The sequence below is a fragment of the Prionailurus bengalensis genome, chromosome B1 (genome assembly GCF_016509475.1).
Source record: "Prionailurus bengalensis isolate Pbe53 chromosome B1, Fcat_Pben_1.1_paternal_pri, whole genome shotgun sequence".
In the NCBI taxonomy this organism is placed as follows: Eukaryota; Metazoa; Chordata; class Mammalia; order Carnivora; family Felidae; genus Prionailurus; species Prionailurus bengalensis.
The window spans coordinates 42,806,163-42,829,264 of NC_057344.1; the positions used below are offsets into that span (position 1 = coordinate 42,806,163).

Here is a 23,102-nt window from a genome sequence, read left to right on the forward strand (position 1 = left end):
TAATGCAAGAACAAAAATACATAAAAGGCATAAAAAAACCAATAGCCAGGTTAGTTCCAGTCTTTAATAAGCACAAACATACATCTGCAGAATGTATGTTTTACCTGTGCATAGTTTCAATCTATTTAAAAAATAAGTTATGATTTTTTAAAATATAGTAATAGATTTACAACAAAATCCAACAGATACTACAGTGAGTTCTATATACCCACCCCACCCTCTACCCCAATTCCAGCATACAGTTTTTCTATTATAAGCATCTTATTGTTGTACATTTCTTATAGTGGATCAGCCAGTATTTATACATTATAATTAACTAAATTCAATAGTCTACATTAAGGTTCACTTTTTGTGTTAGACAATTCTGAGGATTTTGATAAAATTTATAATGACCTGTATTCGCTATTATAGCATCACACAGAATAGTTTCACCACCGTAAAAACTCCCCTGTGCTTCACTTATGCAATCCTCTTTCCCTTCTCCTTAACTTTTTTTTCTCTGATCCATTTTGAGTTGATTTTTGCAGAAAAGATAAAAGTCTATATGTCTAAATTCTTTTTTTTTTTTTGCATATCCACATTTAGTTACTCCAGCAACATTTACAAAAGATCATTCCCTATTCAATTGCCTTTGTTCTGCTTTTTTTTTTTCTTTAGTTAAGGTGGGAGTGATACTTCCAGACTCTATATGTCACAGCTGAAACCAGAAATCCCTGAGTTGCTCCTGTCTCTTTTTCACAGGTTAGCACCTTTAGATTTGGAATGCTCCCTTTGTTTTGGGAGTTAGCGGCTTTCAGACCCTGCTGATAAACTTCTCTGTCCTCTTTGGAGCCTCAGGCTGCCAGCTTTCCACCTCTCCTCTCCATGGTCTAATCCCCTCCTTAGGGAAGAATGTTTCCTAAGGTAGCCAGTTGGAACCATCACTTCCATGAAACATGTGGAGTCAGCAATTGCATGGCCTTAGAGTGTGTGCCTTCTAAAAATTTGTGGTCCTAGGTGGCTTGCCTGCTCTACCCTAGTGCCACCCTTGATAACCATAATCCATCATTTCCCCAGTGATTCTTTTCTGCTGGTATTCCTGCCCTTAGTATCCTGCCATATTGAATAGGGGTCACCTCTGTGATGATTAGGATCTATGGAAATGATGGTATGTTACTTTTATGGATAAGCCAGAAAGAATATTTGTAGCAACTGCGTTTTGTAACATATAGAGCAGACACATGGAAATGTTCACGTGTATTCCTCAAAATATATTTGGAATTTTTTCGGCAGTTTGTTTATATATGCAATGCACCTGTAATTTTGCCTTACATGGTAAAAGGGTCTTTGAAGATATGATCAAGTTAGGGACTTTGAGAGTGTTAGGTATTCTATATTATCTGAGCAGGTCCAATGTAATAATGACAGGGGGCAGGTCAGAGTCAGAGGACACGTGAAAATGATATTTGGAGATGTACTGTGATTTTGAAGATGAAGATTCCATTAAGCAAAGAATGCAGGTGGCCTCTAGAAGCTGTAAAAGGTAGGGAAATGGATTTTCTCAAGAGTTCCCAAGGAATGCACAGCTTTCAACATTTCAATTTTAGTCCAGGTAAGACACCTTTTGGACTTTCGACTTTTGGAACTATAAAATAAGGCATGTATTATTTAAGCCATTAAGCATGGTAAATTTTTTTGATAGGAGAAATAGGAAATGAGTACAAAAGTAAACCAATTATGTATTTCTTTTGATAGGCAAACCTTTGAATATGTTTAACCATTTGTTGCCAAGCAGCCTGCAGTTTTCTGAAGAGAAAAATAATTTGGCTATACTAGCAAGCCTAGATCCAATACATTGGCCTATTTTGGGAGAAATCATTGTTGCCAAGACATTTGTAGGAATCTCAGCAGCATTTTGCTAATGTGAGGTTGGGGTCCAGTTCTTAGGAAACTGAAAGGCAGGATTATTAATGTAAGAGAAACATAAATGCCAGAAGGGACATGTAGGAGGTAATCTTAGAATATCTGAAGTATTTAAAGAAATAGCGCACCTGGCTGGCTCAGTTGGTGGAATGTGACTCTTGATTACAGGGTTGTGAGTTCAAGCCCCACATTGGGTATAGAGATTACTTAAAAATAAAATCTTTTAAAAAGAAACTAACAAGAAGAAACTGCTAAAAAAAAACAGCTAATGGTTTTCAAGAAGGTCAGTGAATTGACCTTCAAGAAGGTCTTGACCTTCAAGAACTCTTGACCTTCAAGGTCAGTGAATTGATAGATCTAGCAATCAGACTAGTAGCTATGGGCCTGAGGAGAGTACACAAGAAAGTTTTGTTTTCCCTTAGGTAGTAAATGCAGATCTCCAGAGTTAATAAAATGTAGCTGGCTAAGAGGAACCATATCAGTGCTCAAAAGTTTATCTGGGCAGAAGCTGTCTACCTCTATAGTTAACAAGTCTCAGCTTATGGTTTCCTAATAGAATGGGTATCCAACCTTTAGGTTAAAGGAATTGGTGATAGTCTGGGACAAGATCATCAAAGCATTCTGAATTGGCAAGGCCTGGGGCGCCTGGGTGGCGCAGTCGGTTAAGCGTCCGACTTCACCCAGGTCACGATCTTGCGGTCCGTGAGTTCGAGCCCCGCGTCGGGCTCTGGGCTGATGGCTCGGAGCCTGGGGCCTGTTTCCGATTCTGTGTCTCCCTCTCTCTCTGCCCCTCCCCCGTTCATGCTCTGTCTCTCTCTGTCCCAAAAATAAATAAACGTTGAATTGGCAAGGCCAGGTCATGTGTCTTGTGAGTGAGAGCCAAGAGTTTAATTGACTCTCCTGCCACCCTTGACCTCTGAGACGAAGATGTTTCTTCTCTACCTGTTGGGGTTGTTCTCTTATTCCATGGCCAAGTGATCAGTATGACTAGTGTCTGCAGCACCACTTTACCCTTTTCCCATCCTTACCATAGCAAACCAAACCATTTGGCTACATTCATCTTTAGTTAGTTCAGCAGTTTATTTCTTACATATCTTTGCCATCTTAGAACATCTCGCATCCACTGATACATGAACCATAGCAGGATCACCTTGGAAGTTTTGACCTCGTGGCAATGATTTTTATTCATTATCACCTTGATTCTGTGAAGAAATATGGCAGTAAAAAGGGGACCGTGTTAGTGTCTACCACTCCTTGACTCTTATTTGCTACCCTCTTGTCTCAGTAGCCTCGTGTGTTGGGGATAGACACAGAGGGAATAAAAGAAAAATACGACGTTTAATTACATGTTATGGTTCTTTTATAGTCAGTTTGGACTTCCTCTCCATCTGTCCCCTTCAAGGAAATTACCGTATTTAAAGCCTCTACTGCCTGTCTTGAGTGTGTGTTCCACTGGGAGCTAACTCTTGGTTGTGCACTTACCTTTTCAAATTTCTCCTTTAAGAATACATTTTGGGGGTGCCTGAGAGGCTCAGTCAGCTAATCATCCAACTCTTGATTTTGACTCAGGTCATTATATCATGGTTCATGAGACTGAGCCCCACATCAGGCTGTGCACTGACAGCATGGAGCCTGCTTGAGATTCTCTCTCCCTCTCTCTCTCTGCCCCTTGTGCTGTCTCTGTGTCTCTCCCAACAACAGACCATCAAATTCCTCATTAGACTTTCTATGGCCTAACATCCAGATCTACATGGCCATGAACTATTGGTTGTCTTATTTTTTTGCCCTTGGCTTGCAGGGAATTTTGTCTATCTTTTGCCATAGTGTTTACTTGGGGTACTTTATATCCCAGTTACTGAATAGTTTTTTAGAGATTATTCCTGGGACAGAAGAGGCAATTCAGTTGTCTCTGAACTGATTATTTGATTTGCTTGCCTATTTCATCATCTGGGCACTCTTAATCTTTATTGGAAACCTAGGCAGGAGTCACAGTGAAGCAAAAGGAAGTGGTGGCTTGCCCCACTGGGTTTCAAGGACATCTAAATAGGAATTTATCTTGGGTAGGCCACTGTTTTATTATAGCTATACAGACTATTAAAAACATGACAACAGACCCAAAGTGGAGTCACTTTGGCTAATCCCCATGCTACCACACCAAGACTTCATTACAGTTTTGTCTTTGCTGTCACAGAAATAGAATCCTCAATCAGTCTATCAGGAATCACCTTATCAGCACAAGTTATTTGCCTGATAGACCCCTGCTATCCCCTAAAGGAACGGAATTTTGTAATAATAAACATGCTTTTCTGCCAGTATAATTACCTTGTTCCCACTCCCTTCTGCCTATAAAAGTCTTTCATTCTGTATACAAATGGAATCTCCTCAAATCTTTCTTTTGCTAGATTGAATGCTTCCCAGTTTGAATGGAGTTTTGCTAAGAATTTATCTTAAAAATTTTAATGTTCCTCAATTTTATCTTTTAACAGGACCTACTGCAGTAAGCTACAATAAGTCTTTACATTATATCCCTCCATCTTCATATCATTAACTAGAGTGGTCACTGACCAGTGGTGCTTAGAGCATGAAGTTGATTCTTAAGTGACCAAATGACTTCCTAGCCTTCAAATCTGGAAAAACCTGCATTGATCCCTAAAGTGTTAGTCAGATGATCCTAGTTTTTAGGATTTCATTAGGCTTTTGACTAAATATATCTCTAATTTCTTCCCTCTAATACATTGTAAGAATATATCTCAGTATATTATAGAGTGACTAACTGTTCTTGCTCACCAGGGATTTGTCTGTCTATAGTAATGGCCACCAACAGAAGAGAAGTAGTTTTATTTTCTTGATATAGTGTAGGTGAGTGAATACAATCACAATAATCTTTCCTTGGTATTACAAGACCACCAACCTCCACTGATGGAACTCATCAGGAATCTCAACAATGGTGGTCAAAGACCATTTGTACCCATTATCAATGAAGACTTCAGCAACCAAGTCAGCTCCAAACCTGGACAGATGATCCTTAGAACCCATCTGTCTTGGTATTCATAAAAGCATTGTGACTTTGTCTTTCATTTCAGCACAAGGACTTAGGATGTGTCTAGGTAGTTCTCATTATATTGTTTATATTGTTTTCCTTCTGGTTTACTGAGTTTTTTTTTTAATTCTACTTATGTTATATTTAATTAGATGTGGATAAAAGAAGTATTAGGACATTGACATTACCACAGACAGTTCTCTCATAACTCCACTGACTTGGAGGAGTCTAAGTCAATCCCATTAGTATCTGAAACTTCTAATTCTCTCACATTATTTTTGCCCACTACTGAACTTCACATAAGTGAAATAATAGAGTATGGATCCTTTTTAATTCTGGATTTTTTGCCTATAATTTTGATATTCAACTGCATGATTAAATGTATCTGTAGTTCATTGGTATTTACTGTGGAGTAGTATTTCTTTGTATGAATATGACATAGTTTGTGGATTCATGCAATTTTTTAAATTTATTTTGAGTGGGGGGAGGGGCAACGAGAGAGGGAGAAAGATCTCAAGCAGGCTCTGCACTGTCAGTGCAGAGTCCAAAGCGAGGCTTAAATGCATAAACTGTGAGATTGTGACCTGAGCCAAAACCAAGAGTCAGACTTTCAAATGATTGAGCCACCCAGGCACCCCGATTCATGCAATTATTTAATGACCTTTTAGGTTGTTTTTGTTTTTGAGTATTCTGAAAAATGCTTCTAAAGAATATTCATGTCTTTTTTAGACATAAGTTTTCACATATCTTCGGTAAATTTCTAAGAATAGAATTATTGGGTCACATGTTAATTATACTATTAAGTGTGTAAAAAGGCATCAAACTGCATTTTAAAGTTCTTACAGTATTTTACATTCCAACCATCTATGTATGAGAGTGGCAGTTGTTCCTTATTCTTACCAACTTTTGTTACTTCCAGTCTCTTATATTTTAGTCATTTCGAGGTGTGCTGGTATTTCATTGCAGTTTTAATTTTATCTTCCTGATGACTAATTTGTATTGGACTATGTCTTATATGATTATGAGACATTCAAATGTCTCTCTTTTGAATGTTCACATATTTTACATATTTTAATGTTTGTCTTTTTATCATGTATAAAAATTCTTAATATAAACTGCATGCAAATATTATGCCAGATTATCTCCCCAGTATGTGGCTTGGCTCTGTATTTTGTGTCCTATCCGATCCAAAGTTGTGAAGCTTTCTCATAAGTGTTGTAGAAGTTTACTGATTTTAGCGTTTATGTATCTGCCTATGATCCATTTTGAGTAATTTTTGTAAGTTAAGTATTAGGGCGTATTTTTCTCTCTCTGTATATATCTAATTGCTCTAACCCCATTTATTGGGAAACGATCTTCTCTTCCCATGGAATTACCATGGTACCTTTATTGAAAAACAGTTCATCACCTACTTTGTGTTCCATCGATCCATATATCTCCCCTTAAACTAATACCAGCTATTCTTACCCTAATTCACAAAATCAGGTAAATTGTGTCTTCATATTTTATACTTTTTTCTGAATATGGATTTGGTGATTTTAGGTTTTTGCATTTCTATGTGAAATTTGGAATCAAATTTTCCATTTTTACCACACCCCCTAAAAAATAAAAAAACATTGCAGAAATTTTGATTGGGGTTTTTTTGAATCTATACATGAATTTGTGGGGAACAGCCATATTCATGATGTGATTTTCAAACCATGAACCTGGTGTATTGTTCCATTTATTTAGATGTCTCTAAATTAAAGTGTAAATATCTCATATTTCTGAATGTTATTAATTGTGTACACTTTAAAAATCTCTATTTCCAGTGCCCTTCACAGGCACATAGACATAGAATTAAATCATGGAAGTTGTTGATTCCTCCAATAACCAGCTTAGCATTACTTTGAATGACTGATTCATATTTTGGAAAATTACTGCAAAATGTTTAAATCAAAATTGTCAAATAATCCCAGTGAACGTATAAAAAAGAGTATAATTTTGGAGTTTATTCCAGAAATAGAGAAGCATTTCAATAGTTTTCAACATATATCAAAATTAATAAAGATAAAAAATTATGATATTAAGTACTGAAGAGACATTTGATAAAAGTTGGGAAAACTAGGAGTTAAAAAAGTCCTTTTGATTTCTCTAAATTATCAATTGCAAACCACAGTTACCTATTTTAAAAAGGTCTCACATTCAGTCCCATAATGGGATTCCATTTTTAAAAAGTGTGGTTTTTTAATGTTTATTTATTTATTTTGGAAGGAGAGGGAGGGACGGAGCATGAGCAAGGGAAGAGCAGAGAGAAAGGGAGACACAGAATCTGAAGCAGGCTCCAGGCTCTGAGCTGTCAGCACAGAGTCTGATGTGGGGCTCGAACTCACAAACTGTGAGATCGTGACCTGAGCTGAAGTTGGACGCTTAACCAGCTGAGCCACCTGGGCGCCCCATGGGATTCCATTTTTAAACTACAGTTCATTGAACATTTATTTGTAAGCCCAGGAAGAGTTAAGATGGTGGAGTAGTAAGAGGACCCTAGAACATAGCTAGATCAATACCAAATCATTTTGAAGACCTAGGATATCAATCTGAGGATTAAGAGAACAATTTGCACAATTAGAGGGGGAGACATGACAAATACAAGGGGCAGATACATGAATTGGGGAAAAGAAAAGCCACAGTGCCACAGAGGGGAGGGAGCCTTTTTTGTAGAGAGAAGACAGTGAAGGAGAAGGGGGAGAGAGAGCAGCATGTTGGGTTCATGCAAGAAAAACACTCCTCCAAAACCATTGACCGGGAAGTCAAGAGGAACTGACTATTGTAAGTTTTTGCAAACAATGGAGCTCAAATTCTGAGGTTTTAGAAATCCCTGCCATTCACCAGAGTGGAGATGGGCAGGCAGTGGTGCTCCTGGGGAGGAGGGCAGAGGCCTGGGAGTGGAATGTGGACAGCACTGTGTGGGGATCCCCTGGGTCACACTGGGAGAGAATGTTCCCCTTCCTGGAGTACATTTGGAAGAGGGTATATTGCATCTCCAAGGACAAAAGACATAGCGGGTACATTGAGCAGCCGTTCAACAGCAAGGGACAGAGGTGCATGCAGAGGGCAGGAAAACTGGTTGCACCTTGTTGCTGTGCTTTACCATAAATTCCAGGTAACTGTGCGGTGGTGAAACTGCACAGGCTCCAAGTGCAGCACTGTGAGGCTCTCCTCTGGAGGAGGGGAGTGGGTTCACACTTCCGGATCCTTTAAGATTTGGGGTTTTGAATCCCAGCTGTGTGCCAGAGATAAAACACAGGAGAATTGTGGCACCAGGTATGAGGGCAGGGATCTTATGGAAACCTGGGACACAGGAAGGGGGATTGTTCACTTCTCTGTGAGGGCTCCCGTCTGGGGATAAGAAAGCAGGGCGACACCATCTTCCCCACTTGGACTTCAGTGAGCAACACAGTGCCCCCGGTATAGGCTGGAACCTCTTGTACCAAACCCTGCATCCTGCACCCTGCACCCTGCAGGGGAATCTTTACTAAGGCAGATCTGACTGTGACCCAAAGCAGGGCCTCTCCCCCAGAGGAACAACACAGGGACCCCTTATGCAGCAAGACTACTTACTGATCATAAGAGTGCTCCAAAGCATCAGATTCAGTTTTGGTGGAAATATGACTAAGCTTGCTTCTTTTATTTTTCTTTGTTTTCTTTTGCAATCAGTCTTATAGTTTTTGGTTCATTCGTTTATTTTCATTTCCTTTTCTTCCTTTCTTTCGTTCTTTCTCTCTCTTTTTTTTGGAATCAGGTTTATAGTTATTTTTTATCGTTTTATTTTTGGCTCTTTTTCCTTTTCTCTCTCTTTCTTTTTTGGAAGGGGGAATCAGGCTTTTTTAAAATTAGTTTTATTTTGGGGTGCCTGGGTGGCTCAGTCAGTTGAGCAACCGACTTCAGCTCAGGTCATGATCTTGCAGTTCGTGGGTTCAAGTCCCTCGTCAGGCTCTGTGCTGATGGCTCCGAGCCTGGAGCCTGCCTTGGATTCTGTGTCTCCCTTTCTCTGCCCCTTCCCTGCTCATGTTCTGTCTTTCTCTGTCTCTCAATAATGAATAAAGTTAAAAAACTTAAAACAAAAAATTAGGCTTATTTTACCAAACAAATCAAAGCACACCTGGGTAAAGGTCTGAACGCTCCCCAGTGCAAGCAAGGAGGAACTCTGCATAGGACTGACCTGTGAGAAAGACCAGCCAAAACACAACACACTGCACACAGCATACACCAGAAACACTTCCTGAAGCTCCAGGCCATGGACAGTGTATGACCTCTTCATATAGCATTACTCTCAGGAACAGGAAACACAACAAGTTCTCATAACTTGCAAAAGACAGAAACCTAGGCAAAAATGGCAAGATGGAGGAATACTCCCCAAAAGAAAGATCAAGAAGAAATCACAGCCAGGGATTTGCTCAAAACAGATATAAGCAATATATATGACAAGAATTTAGAACAAAAGTCTTAAGAATACTAGCTGGTCTTGAAAAAAGCATAGAAGACACCAGAGACATCCTTGCTTCAGAGATAAAAGGCTGAAAAACTAGTCAGGCTGCAATAAAAATGCTATAAGTGGGATGCAAAACCAACTTGAGTTAATCACAATGGGGAGAAGCAGAGGAAGGGATAGGTTATATAGAAGATAAAATTATGGAAAATAATGAAGCTGAAAAGAGGAAGGGAAGAAAACATCACACATATAGGCTTAGGGAACTCAGCTATTCCATAAAGTGCAATAATATCCATATCATAGCAACCCAGAAGAGTGGGAAAAGGGGGAAGGAGGTTTATTTGAACAAATTATACTGAGAACTTTCCTAATCTGGTGAAGGAACAGGCATTCAAGTCCAAGAGGCACAGCAAACTCCCCTCAAAATCAACAAAATCAAGTCAGCACCAAGACATACCTTAGTGAAACTTGCAAAGATAGAGAATTCTGTAAACAGTTAGGGACAAAAGGTCCTTAAACTACAAAGTTAGACACATAAGGTTAGCAGCAGACCTGTCCACAGAAACCTGGCAGGCCAGAAGAAAGTTTCATGACATATTCAACATGCTTAATGGGAAATATTGCAGCCAAGAATACTTTATTCAGCAAGGCTCTCATTCAAAATAGGAGAGATAAAGAGTTTTCAAGACAAGCAAAAACTAAAGGAGTTCATGAACACTAAACCAGCTCCACAAGAAGTATTAAATGGGACCCTTTGGGAGAGAAAGAAATACCAAAATCACCAAAAATAGAAATGAACAATCTATATGAACAGCAACTTTACAGGTAATAAATGACACTAAATTCATATCTATCAATAGTTACTCTGACTGTAAAAGAACTAAGTGCTCCATGAAAGAAATTGAAGAAGACACAAAGAAATGAAAAAATAATCTATACTCATGGATTGGAAGAACAAATATTGTTAAAATATATTTAATACCCAAAGCAGTCTACACATTCAATTCAATTCCTATCAAAATACCACCGGCATTTTTCACAGAGCTAGAAAAAACAATTCTAAAATTTGTATGGAACCACAAAAGACCCTGAATAGCCAAAGTAATGTTGAAAAAGAAAACCAAACTGGAGGCATCACAATTTTGGACTTCAAGCTACAATACAAAGCTGTAGTCATCATGACAGTATGGTACTGGCAAAGAAACAGACACAAAGATCAATGGAACAGAATAGGAAACCTAGAAATGGATCAACAAATGTATAGACAATTAATCTTCAGCAAAGGAAGAAAGCCTATCCAATGGATAAAAGACAGTCTCTTCAACAAATGGTGTTGGGAAAACTGTATGGTGACATGCAGAAAAATGAAATTGGACCACTTTTTTACACCATATACAAAACTAAATTCAAAATGGATGAAACACCTAAATGTGAGACAGAAAACCACTAAATCCTAGAGGAGAACACAAGTAACAATGTCTTTGACCTTGGTGCAGCAACTTCTTACTAGACATGTCTCCAGGGGCAAGGGAAGCAAAAGCAAACCTGAACTATTGTGACTTCATCAAGATAAAAAGCTTCTGCACAGTAAAGGAAACAACAAAACTAAAAGGCCCCATATGGAATGGGAGAAGATATTTGCAGATGACATATCAGATAGAGGGTTAGTATCCAAAATCTAAAAAAAAAATTATCAAAGTCAACACCCCAAAATACAAACTTAACACCCAAATAATCCAGTTAAAAATAGGGAGAAGGCATGAATAGACATTTTTCCAAAGAAGGCATAAAGATGGTTATCAGACACATGGAAAGATGATCAACATCACTCATCATCAGGGAAATACAAATCAAAACCATGATGAGATATCACCTCACACCTATAAGAATGGCTAAAATAAACAAGACAGGAAAACAAAAGATGTTGGTAAGGATGCAGAGAAAGGGGAACCCTCTTACAGTGTTAGTGGGAATGCAAACTGGTGTGGCCACTCTGGAAAACAGTTTTTAGGTTCTCCAAAAGTTAAAAATAGAACTACCCTAAAATCCAGCAATTGCACTACTAGGTATTTATCCAAAGGATACAAAAGTACTGATTTGAAGGGGCTCATGCATCCCTATGTTTATAGCAGCACTATCAAGAATAGCCAAATTATGGAAAGATCCCAAATGTCCATGGACTGATGAATGGATAAAAACGATGTGGTGTATATATACACAATGTAATATTATTTAGCCATCAAGAAGAATATAATCTTGCCATTTTGAAGATGTGGATAAAATCACTGTATTATGCTAAGCAAAATAAGTCAGTCAGAGAAAGACAAATACCACATGGTTGCACTCATATGTGGAATTTAAGAAACAAAACAGATGAACATGGGAATGTAAGGAAAAATAAAACATGATAAAAACTTAGAGGGAGGCAAGCCATAGAGACTTTTAACTGTAGAGAACAAACTGAGGGTTGCTGGAGGGGAGGTCGGTGGGGAAATGTGATAAATGGGTGATAGGTATTAAAGAGGGAAGTTTTCATGATGAGCACTGGGTGTTATATGTAAGTGATGAATCACTAAAAAATCTCCTGAAACCAAAACTGCATTATATCTTAAGTAACTTGAATTTAAATAAAATCTTGGAAGAAAAAAACATTTCTAAGCCCCGAATTTAGTGTAGCTTTCAATTGTAAATCGAGTATTTTCAAAACATATTCTTCACTGTAGACTCTCTTTGATTCTAGCCTTTGGAGGTTTTCCCTTTTCATGTCATTGATTTTAGGGTTTTTTCCCCTGCAATATTAATAGTCAATGTGTTCCATTTTCTGTCTTTACTAAATAATCTTGATAATATTTTATGAAAATATTTATATTATGAAGCATAATACATTTTTTATTAATGAAACATGAAAATGTAAAAATGTCTTCTGTAAATATCAAAACATGTGTATAATAATAAAATTTTATTTTTTTTAATTTATTTTTGAGAGAGATAGAGAGACAGAGGGCAAGCGGGGGAGGGGTAGAGAGAGAGGGAGACATAGAATCTGAAGCAGGCTCCAGGCTCTGAGCTGTCAGCACAGAGCCCATTGCAGAGCTCAAACTTGTGCAAGATCATGATCTGAGCCAAAGTTGGATGCTTAAATGACTGAGCCACCCAAGCACCCCTATAATAATAAAATTTTTAAATACACTTTAGTTATATGCAGTTAGTATAATTGAAGACATTGGCATTATATATGATTTTATATAGGATAGTATATGATAATCCAGGGATTACAAAAGATCAGGAATAAATTATTATTCTATAAAAGCAACTGATAAATTGAACCTCTGTTATGAGAAAAAGATACACCATTATAGCTTCTTTCACAATATACGACTCAAACCATTCAACATAAAAATAAACACATAATACATGTAATGCAAATATTTTACAAAACCTCACATATTTACTGGGGTTAGGGTGAAAGAAAGTTTTATCTATAAATTCAAGAACCGCAAAAAAAAGATGATAGTTATCAGATATCATGAGTCTATAATTTCACAATATCGTATTATCAAAAAATTACCCAGAATAACCCCAAATCCAAAATCCAAAATCAGTGCCAAAACCAAAATCAGGTCAATGACGAATTGTAAAACATAGTAAAGATAAATCAGTAGCCAGGGTTAAGATAATTAATGTAAAAGTGCATACAAATAAAGGAAATAAAGACAAGAATACCTTAACATAAATATATATGCAGAAATATAAAATAAACCAGAAGATGTATATATATAGAATTTTCAGCACATTAGTAATAAAAATAACAAAACTGAAACAGATGTAAGCACTTAGTATTTTTGCTTATCACTTTACTGATTTTTAAATATCACTAACAGTCTTGTGAAGCATTACTCTTGCACTTAAAAGATAAGTGTATACAAAGAAGAAAATGAGTATGTTATAAACAGCCTTTAATATTTTTGTACTCTATAGCCTAATAACTTCTAGAATTAATCTTTAATATAAAATCTTAGAGCTAAAAAATAATAACAAAATTTTCATTGAAATATCCTTTAGTACAATAACCTGTTAGCTGTGCCTGGGTGGCTCTGTGGGTTGAGCATCCAACTCTTGATTTCAACTCAGGTCATGATTTCAGGGTTGTGGGATTGAGCACCATGTTGGGCTTCACACTAAGCATGAAGCCTGCTTAAGATTCTCTCTCTCTCTCTCTCTCTCTCTCTCTCTCTCTCTCTCTCTCAAAGTACTTTTAGATTTACAGTGTTATATTTATGAACACAAATAAGATTGACAGAAATTGCATTTGGGATGCTTAGGTGGCTCAGTTATTAAGTATACAGCTTGATTTCAGCTCAGGTCATGGTCTCATGGTTGTGAGATCAAGCCTTGGGTTAGGTTCTGCATTGAGCATGGAGCTCACTTGGGATTCATTTTCTCTCTCTCTCTCTCTCTCTCTCTCTCTCTCTCTCTCTCTCTCCCCTCCTCCTTCCCTCAAATAAATAAACATTAAAAAAAGAAATTGAATTACATTTTTAACAGTTCAGTTTCTTGAGCATGGAACCATAAGTAATTTCATTCTTTTTCCTATACTGGAAATATATTAACTTTAAAAGAAGTGGTGTTAAAAATAAGTACAGAAGTAAAAATCATACTGTGATTGTAATTAAGAGATATGCTATAGTATATTTTGACAATAAATGAAATGATTTCTTTAACTGAAAATTCCTATTATTTAACCTGACTGTATTTACTTTTAGCCATGCAAATTTGAAAAATGCTGTGATACTGAACACTGTACTCTGATTGAACCTGCAGAGTGTGGCACTGGACCATGCTGTGATAAAAACACTTGTCTGGTAAGCTTTCAAAATATTATGGTACATTCTTTCAGGATTTTTTTCTGTCCTTGTTTATTCACTTTATTTTATTTTATTTTTTTACACAACTTTCAAATACTGTATGTAACTTTAGGTACCTGATTCATACACAGTTGACTTCAGAATTCAAAAGCTATCCTTAGATTTTTTTCAACCTTCCTTCTTATGTTTGCCTTCACTGTATTGTTTCAATCTCTACTGAAGATCCATCCAATTATTCAATACCAATTTCAAATTATGTGGATGCTAATGACTCCTTTTGGTCATATCTGAGGTCATACCTGAATGTAGGTCCTCATGACCGAAGAACTTATGACGAAATTAAAAATAAGCCACCCAACACAGTTCATGTACAGTGTTTGAATAAACAGACAACAATAATAATAAAAATCTCATTTTGAGAATAGCAGAAAAAGAGTCCATGTAGAATAGTCAGCAACATGTAGCATGTCTAATATTGAAGTTAGCTTTGTAGATACACCTGCATCCTGAAGTAGATTGAATCCTTGACTTTCCTTGGGAAGTTTCCCATTGAGTTTTCCTTTATAGTCACACCTGGAAGGAGACTGAGTAAGATTTGTCTTTTGGGGATTGCTTCATTGTAGCATCTTGCCTTTTTTGTGTCACCTTTAGACGTCAACAACAATCATAAAAGCTGATTAATTAGAGATCTTGATTGCCAGATTTCAGATTTGCAGGTTCTCCATCAATGAAATCTCTCCTAATATCATTCTACTTTGTTCTCTGTGTGTTCTTTTTCACTCTTCGTGCTAGTAATTAAAGTCACTGGCCACTTGTCTTCAAGGAGGCAAGCATAGAGTTTCCACTATTTAGCAATAAACCTTGTTGCTCTTCCCTTCATCAGAGCCCTCATCTTGTCCTTTGTCTCCAAATCAGAAGGATTAAGCAATAAGGTTTTTCTACATAGCCCATTGCCCTTTCTCTACATCCCAGAGGGAAGTTCTTTAAAAAGGGAATAATTCTTACTTTTGGAAGAGTTTTTAAAAAATTAAGGTCAAAATCATGTACAATAAAATTTACCATTTTCAGGGAAACAATTTAGTGATATTCAGTACATCCACAGTGTTATGCAACTGCCACCTCTATCTAGTTCCAAAACAAGTTCCTCAGTCAAACAGGAGACTCCTGGAGCATTGAGCACTTGCTCTCCTTTCTTCCTTCCCCTCAGTCCTGGCAACCACCAATTTGTGTTCTGTCTGGAGTAACCTATTCTGGATATTTTATATAAGTTAGAAGCATAGAATATGTGACCTTTTGTGTATGGATTTCTTCACTTAACATAGTGTTGAATATTCATTCATCTTGTAACCTATGTATCAGTGCTCCTTTATATGGCTGAAAATATTCCATTGCATGAATATACCACAATCTGTTAACTGGTTCATTCATTGATGGACATTTGGGCTTTTTCTAAACTTGAGTTTTCAAGTAAATTCATAATTTGACTTTAAGTAGTTAAAATGTGGTAATAATAGAAATGATAGATCTACACTTTTCTTACATAATTTTTTTTACAGTTTTGGTTTATTACTTTACAAAAATAATTCTTTTTCTTTGTCTCACAGCTCTCTGTAAAGGGAACTATATGTCGACAAAGCCAAGATCTGTGTGATTTTCCAGAATTTTGCAATGGAACATCTGAGTTTTGTGTACCTGATGTGATATCTGCTGATTTACAACCATGCAATAATAACACTGCCTATTGCTTTCAAGGAATATGCCAAGATACAGATAGACAGTGTGCAGAGTTATTTGGAAAATGTAATAGTATACTTTTTTTCTGAAGTTCATTTTTATTATTTTATTTTGTATTTTTCCCAGTATAGTTAGCACACAGAGTTATATTAGTTTCTGGTGTACAATATAGTGATTTAACAATTCCATACATTACTCAGTACTCATCATGGTAAGTGTACTCCTTAATCCCCATCACCTATTTCACCCATTCCCCCAACCACCTCCTCTGGTTGACTCTCGTTTGTTCTCTATGGTTAAGAGTCTGTTTCTTGGTTTGTATCCCTCTCCCTCTTCTTTTTTTCCTTTGCTCCTTTGTTTCGCTTCTTAAATTCTACATATGAGTGACATATGATATTTGTCTTTCTCTGACTGACTTACTTCATTTAGCATTATACTCTCTAGCTCCATCCGTGTCATTGTGAATGGCAAAATTTCATTCTTTTCTTTTTTTTTTTTTATGGCTGAACAATCTTCCATTGTATATATATCACATCTTCTTTATCCATTTATCTATTGATTGGCATTTAGGCTGCTTCCATTATTTGGTTATTGTAAATAGTGTTGCTATAAACATAGAGGTGCATGCATTTCTTTGAATTAATGTTTTTGTACTTTTTGGGTAAAGACCTAGTAGTATGATTATTGGATTGTAGGATTGTTCTATTTTTAGCTTTTTGAGGAATCTCCACACTTTTTCAGAGTGGCTATACCAGTTTGCATTCCCACCAACAGTGCAAGAAGGTTCCTTTTTCTCCACATCCTCATGAACACTTGTTTCTTGTGGTTTTGATTTTAGCCATTGTGACAGGTGTGAAATGATAATTTCATTGTAGTGTTGATTTTCATTTCCCTGATGAGTGGTGATGGTAAGCACCTTTTCCTATGTCTTTTTGACCATCTGTATGTCTTCTTTGGAAAAACGCCTGTTCATAGCTTCTTCCCATTTTTAATTGGATTATTTTCTTTTTGGATATTGTGTTGTCTCAGTTTTTTAAATATATTTTGGGTACCAACCCTTTATTGAATATGTTGTTTGCAGATATCTTCTCCCACTCAGCAGGTTGCCTTTTAGTTTTGTTGATTGTTTCCTTCACTGTGCAGAAGCTTTTTTGTTTTTTGTTTTTGTTTTGTTTTGTTTTGTATTGCTTTGTTTTGTTTTTGATGTAGTCCCAATAGTTTATTTTTGCTTTTATTTCCCTTGCCTCAGGAGACATATATACAAAAATGTTGCGATGGCCAATGCCAAGGAGGTTACTGGCTGTGTTCTCCTCAGTGATTTTTATGGTTTCAGGTGTCACATTTAGGTCTTTAATCCATTTTGAATTTATTTTTGTGTATGGTGTACAGAAGTGGTCCCCCTTTCTTTTCCTTTCCTTTCCTTTCCTTTCCTTTCCTTTCCTTTCCTTTCCTTTCCTTCCTTTCCTTTCTTTTATTTTCTTTTCCCTTTCCTTTCCTTTCCTTTCCTTTCCTTTCTTTTCTTTTCTTTTCTTTTCTTTTCTTTTCTTTTCTTTTCTTTCATGTGCGTTGCTGTGCAGTTTTCCCAACACCATTTGTTGAAGGGACTGTCCTCTGTCCTTTCCCCATTGGATACTCTTCCCTGCTTTGTCAAAGATTAACCATTTGGTTGTGGGTTTATTCTGGGTTTTCTATTCTGTTATATTGATCTATGTGTCTGTTTTTGTGCCAGTATCATACTGTTTGATTACTTTGGCTCTGTAATATAACTTGAAGTCTGGAATTGTGACACCTCTAGTTTTTTTGTTTGTTTGTTTTGTTTTTGTTTTATTGCTTTGGTTATTGGATGTCTTTAGTGTTTCCATACAAATTTTAGGATTGTTTGATCTAGTTCTGTGGAAAATGTTGGTATTTTCATTCAGATTGAAATAAGTTTGCAGATTGCTTTGGGTAGTATAGACAGCTTAACAATATTTATTTTTCCAACCCATAAACATGGGATGTCTTTCCATTTCTTTGTGTCATCCTGAATCTGATTCATCAGCGTTTGATAGTTTTCAGGGTACCAGGTCTTTCACTTATTTGATTAAGTTTATTCTTAGATATTTTATTGTTTTTGGTTCAATTATAAGTGGGTTGTTTTCTTAATTTCTCTTTCTGCCTCTTGATTATTAGTGTATAAGAAAGCAGTAGGTCTCTGTGTACAGTTTTGTATCCTGTGACTTTACTGAATTCATTTATCAGTTCTAGTAGTTTTTTGGTGGAATCTTCTGAGTTATCTATATATAGTATCTATATATAGTATCTATATATAGTATAATGTCATCTGCAAATAGTGAAAATTTTGTATCTTCCCTATCAATTTTGATACCATTTATTTCTTCTTTTTTTTTTTTTTCTGATTGCTGTGGCTACGACTTTTATATAGTCTAAACCTACGTTGTTGAGTGGTTTTTTTTAATGTTTATTATTTATTTTTGAGACAGAGAGAGACAGAGTGTGAGCAGGGAAGGGTCAGAGGGGACACAGAATCTGAAGCAGACTCCAGGCTCTGAGCTGTCAGCACAGAGCCTGATGCAGGACTCAAACTCACAAACTGTGAGATCATGACCTGAGCCAAAGTCAGATGCTTAGCTGACTGAACCACCAAGGCACCCCTGTTGAGTATTTTTATCATTAATGGATGTTGTACTTTGCCAAATGCTTTTTTGCATCTTGAAACGATCATATGGGTCTTACCCCTTCTCTTCTTGATGTGATTCATCACATTGATTGATTTGTGAATGTTTAACCACCTTTGTACCCCAGGAATAAATGCCACTTATTTTTGGTGAATGACTTTTTTTTTTAATATATTGTTGGATTCAGGAGCGCCTGGGTGGCTCAGTCCGTTAAGCGGCCGACTTCGGCTCAGGTCACTATCTCACGGTCGGTGACTTCGAGCCCCGCCTCGGGCTCTGTGCTGACCGCTCAGAGCCTGGAGCCTGTTTCAGATTCTGTGTCTCCCTATCTCTCTGACCCTCCCCCGTTCATGCTCTGTCTCTCTCTGTCTCAAAAATAAATAAACGTTAAAAAAAATTTTTTTAAATAAAAAAAATATTGTTGGATTCAGATTGCTGGTATTTTGTTGAGGATGTTTGCCTTATGTTCATCTGAGATATTGTCCTGTAATTCTCTTTTTTTGTGGTGTCTTTATCTGGTTTTGGTATCAGGGTGATGTTGGTCTCATAAAATGAATTGGGAAGTTTTCCTTCTTTCTGTTTTTTGGAATAGTTTGTAAAGAATAGGTATTAACTTTTCTTTACATGTTTGGTAGTATTCTGTGAAGCCATTTGGTCCTCAACTTTTGTTTGTTGGGAGATTTTTGTTTGTTTGTTTTGTTTTGTTTTTGTTTTTTTATACTGATTCAATTTCATTGCTGGTAATACATCTGTTCAAATATTCTGTTTCTTCCTGCTTCAGTTTTGGTAGGTTTATGTTTCTAAGAATTTATCCATTCCTTCTGGTTGTCCAATTTGTTGGGATATAACCTTTCATAATATTCTCTTGCAATCCTTTCTGTTTTCATTATTATTTCTCCTCCTTCATTTCTCTTCTTTCATTTCTGATCTTTTGGCGGGAGCGGGGGGGGTCCTCTCTATTTTTTGATGAGTCTGGCTAGGGTTTTATAAATTCTATTGATTTTTTCAAAGAATCAGCTCCTGGTTTTATTGATCTGTTTTATTGGTTTTTTTGTTTGTTTTTGTTTTTGTGTTTTAGTTTCTATATAATTTATTTCTCCTCTAATTTTATTATTTACTTCTTTATGCTGGTTTGGGGTTTTGTTTTTTATTCTTTTTCTATCTCTTTTGGTGCAAGGTAGGCTGTTTATTTGAGGTTTTTCTTGCTTCTTGAGGTAGCCTTGTATTGCTATAAACTTTCCTCTTAGAATTGATTTTTCTGCATCCCAGAGAGAGTTGTGTTTTCATTTTCATTTGTTTCCATATGCTTTTTGATTTCTTGGTTGACCCATTCGTTGTTTAGTAACATGTTATTTAACTTCCATGTATTTGTGGCCTTTCCAGATTTTTTTCTTGTGGTTGACCTCTAGTTTCATAGCATTGTAGTCAGAGAAGATGCAGGGTCTGACTTTTATCTTCTTGAATTTCTTGAGGCTTGTTTTGTGGGCTAATGTATGACATATTGGGGAGAATGTCCTATGTGCACTTGAAAAGAATATGTATTCTGCTGTTTTAGTATGAATTGTTCTGAATATATGCATTAAATCCACCTGGTTCTGTGTGTTATTCAGTGTCAAAGCCACTGTTTCCTTGTATTCCTGTTTGGATGATCTGTCCATTGATGTAAGTAGGGTATTAAATTTCTCTACTATTGTATTACTGTCAATTATTTTCAGCTATTATTGCTTCAAATAAATTTTCTGCTCCCATTTCTCTCTCTCCTTCCAGGATGTGAATGTTTTATACTTGATGTAGTCACTAAGTTCCCTAAGAGTATTCTCAATTTGCATAATTATTTTTACTCCCATTTGTTCAGCATGATTACTTTCCTGTACTCCATTTTGCAGGCTATGAATTCTTTCCTTTGTTTCATCTAGCCTGCTATTTATTCTATCGGGTATATTTTTAATTTCATTTATTTTGTTCTTCATCTCTGATTGGTTCTTTTTTTATCTCCTTATTAAGAGTTTCACTGATATTCTCTACTCTTTTATCAAGTGCGGAGAGTATCTCTATGATTATTACTTTAAATTCTCTATCAGGCATGTTACTTATTTCTGTTTTGGTTAGGTCTTTTGCTGCGGTTTGGTCTTTCGTTTAGGACACATTTCTTTCATTTAGGACACATTCCTTTGTCTCCTCATTTTGTCTAACCCTGTGTTTGGTTCTCTGTTAGGTAAGTCAACTATGTATCTTGCTATTGAAGGTAATGGCCTTATGAAGAAGTAGTCCTTTAGTACCTTGCAGTACAGTGTCCCCTGTTCCCCAGGACCTGATGCTTCAGGAAATGTCTGCTACGTGTGCTACCTATGCCCTGCTTCTTTCTTCCTTCAGTACAGCTGTCTGCAGAGGATCTTTTTTTCTGTTGTGGGCAGTGTTTGGTCCATGGCTGGGTACAGCACATTTTAACATGGTGTGTGCTGGTCTGCTTGAGAAAGAGACCTGCTACCACCAACACTACAGGAACTGAGGTCCCACAAAACATGTGGGTCAGTTGACTAGGTGTTGTTGGAGTTTTCACTGGTCTTCTGGGGGAGGGGGCCCACAGCACTGGGACTGAGGCAAGCATGACTGGGAAGGGCTGATCCACTGAAGCACAGGAGGTTTGGGCTTAGGTAGCAAATGGTGGCACCATTGCTGTTTCCTGCAGGTGGCCCTGTGTTTATGGTGGGGGCTGGGGGAGGAAAATGGCAACGTCTAGCTCCTTTGTTCCTGGAGGCATTTCCCCATGATCCTTGCCTTCCCAGACCATGCTCTAAGATGAATAGATCACTCTCCCTCCTGTCTGTCCCTGGCAGTTTTCAGACTGCTGCTTCCCTGTTGTATCTCTGCTGGCTGTTTGTCCTGCTGTCTAATACTAGGGACTCAGCTTCCTAATGCCCTCTGGGTTCAACCAGAGCCTAGCCACTGAGTTTTAAAATTCTGGGCTTTACAAGGGATACAGGAGTGCTGATGCATACGGGTACTTGTACCCCAATGTTTATAGCAGCACTCTCAACAATAGCCAAATTGTGGAAAGAGTCGAAATGTCCATCAACTGATGAATGGATAAAGAAATTGTGGTTTATATACACAATGGAGAACTACGTGGCAATGAGAAAGAATGAAATATAGCCCTTTGTAGCAACGTGGATGGAACTGGAGAGTGTTATGCTAAGTGAAATAAGCCATACAGAGAAAGACAGATACCATATGTTTTACTCTTATGTGGATCCTGAGAAACTTAACAGAAATCCATGGGGGAGGGGAAGGAAAAAAAAAAAAGAGGTTAGAGTGGGAGAGAGCCAAAGCATAAGAGACTCTTAAAAACTGAGAACAAACTGAGGGTTGATGGGGGGTGTGAAGGCGGGGAGAGTGGGTGATGAGTATTGAGGAGGGCACGTTTTGGGATGAGCACTGGATGTTGTATGGAAACCAATTTGACAATAAATTTCATATATTGAAAATAAAATATATATATATTTTTTTGAAAAAATAAAATAAAATAAAATAAAATTCTGGGTTTTAAGTCTTGCTGGTTGTAAGAATTCACAAAATTTGGCCCTCTTGCTTTCAAAACCAGATATCACGGGATTTGTCTTTCCTGCGTAGGCTCCTCAGTGGTTCATTTTCAAACTATATTTTTCTAAAGTCAGTAATCCACCCTGTAACCATGATAAAAGGTATTGTTTATGTAAATTCAAATTTGAAAATAAAATTACAAATCAAAACAACTTTGAACTATGCTAGGTAGATAGATCTAATAATTATAGGATAAAAAGAATAAGATATTAATCAAATTTCAGGTAATTGATAGAAAATGAGTATAATATTAGAATTATAGATAAGAGAGTAATGATGGTTTGATTTCTTAGTCATTGCTTCACTATGATAGCAATTTTCCTATTCTCAAGTGGGAGTTTTTAATGGTTCTTCTTCTGTAGCCATTAGATGATACCAAAAATTTATAGTACCTGACACTGACTGGGCATTGCTGTTGTCTAGATGTCTCTATATTAATTTACCACACTTTTAGCTTTTAATGTTTTAAAGATGAGTAATTGGAACTTTATTTATATTTTCAGTTGCAAAGGGTTCTACTTCTCTATGTACACAAGAAGTGAATCTTCAGGAAGATGATTTTGGAAACTGTGGACGGAAGTATTGTAATTTTAAGTGTGTATTTAGAAAATTATAAATTTTCCAATTTTGTTTGTGTGTTTGTACTGCAAAGAGTTGCTTAATGCAAATTAGAGGTGAATGTATTATATACAGATAAATATTTATGTTGCACTTCTTAAGATTGTTTATATGCTGAATAGCTTGGTGCTATGATCCAGTAATATTTTCAATTACCCTCATATTTGAACTATTATTTCCCTAATATTTTTTGT

The 23,102-nt window shown here is 36.7% G+C and overlaps 1 protein-coding gene across 3 annotated transcripts in view; it reads left to right on the forward strand.

Moving 5' to 3' along the window:
• Nucleotides 1-23,102, forward strand: part of LOC122473252 (A disintegrin and metallopeptidase domain 3-like) — a 117,393-nt gene that overhangs the window by 71,678 nt on the left and 22,613 nt on the right. For all 3 annotated transcript variants that reach the window (XM_043563543.1, XM_043563533.1, XM_043563553.1), the window contains exons 13-15: nt 14,177-14,275; nt 15,883-16,078; nt 22,794-22,884. In XM_043563543.1, coding sequence (XP_043419478.1) covers nt 14,177-14,275; nt 15,883-16,078; nt 22,794-22,884 — 386 coding nt within the window. The remainder of the gene's footprint in view (nt 1-14,176; nt 14,276-15,882; nt 16,079-22,793; nt 22,885-23,102) is intronic.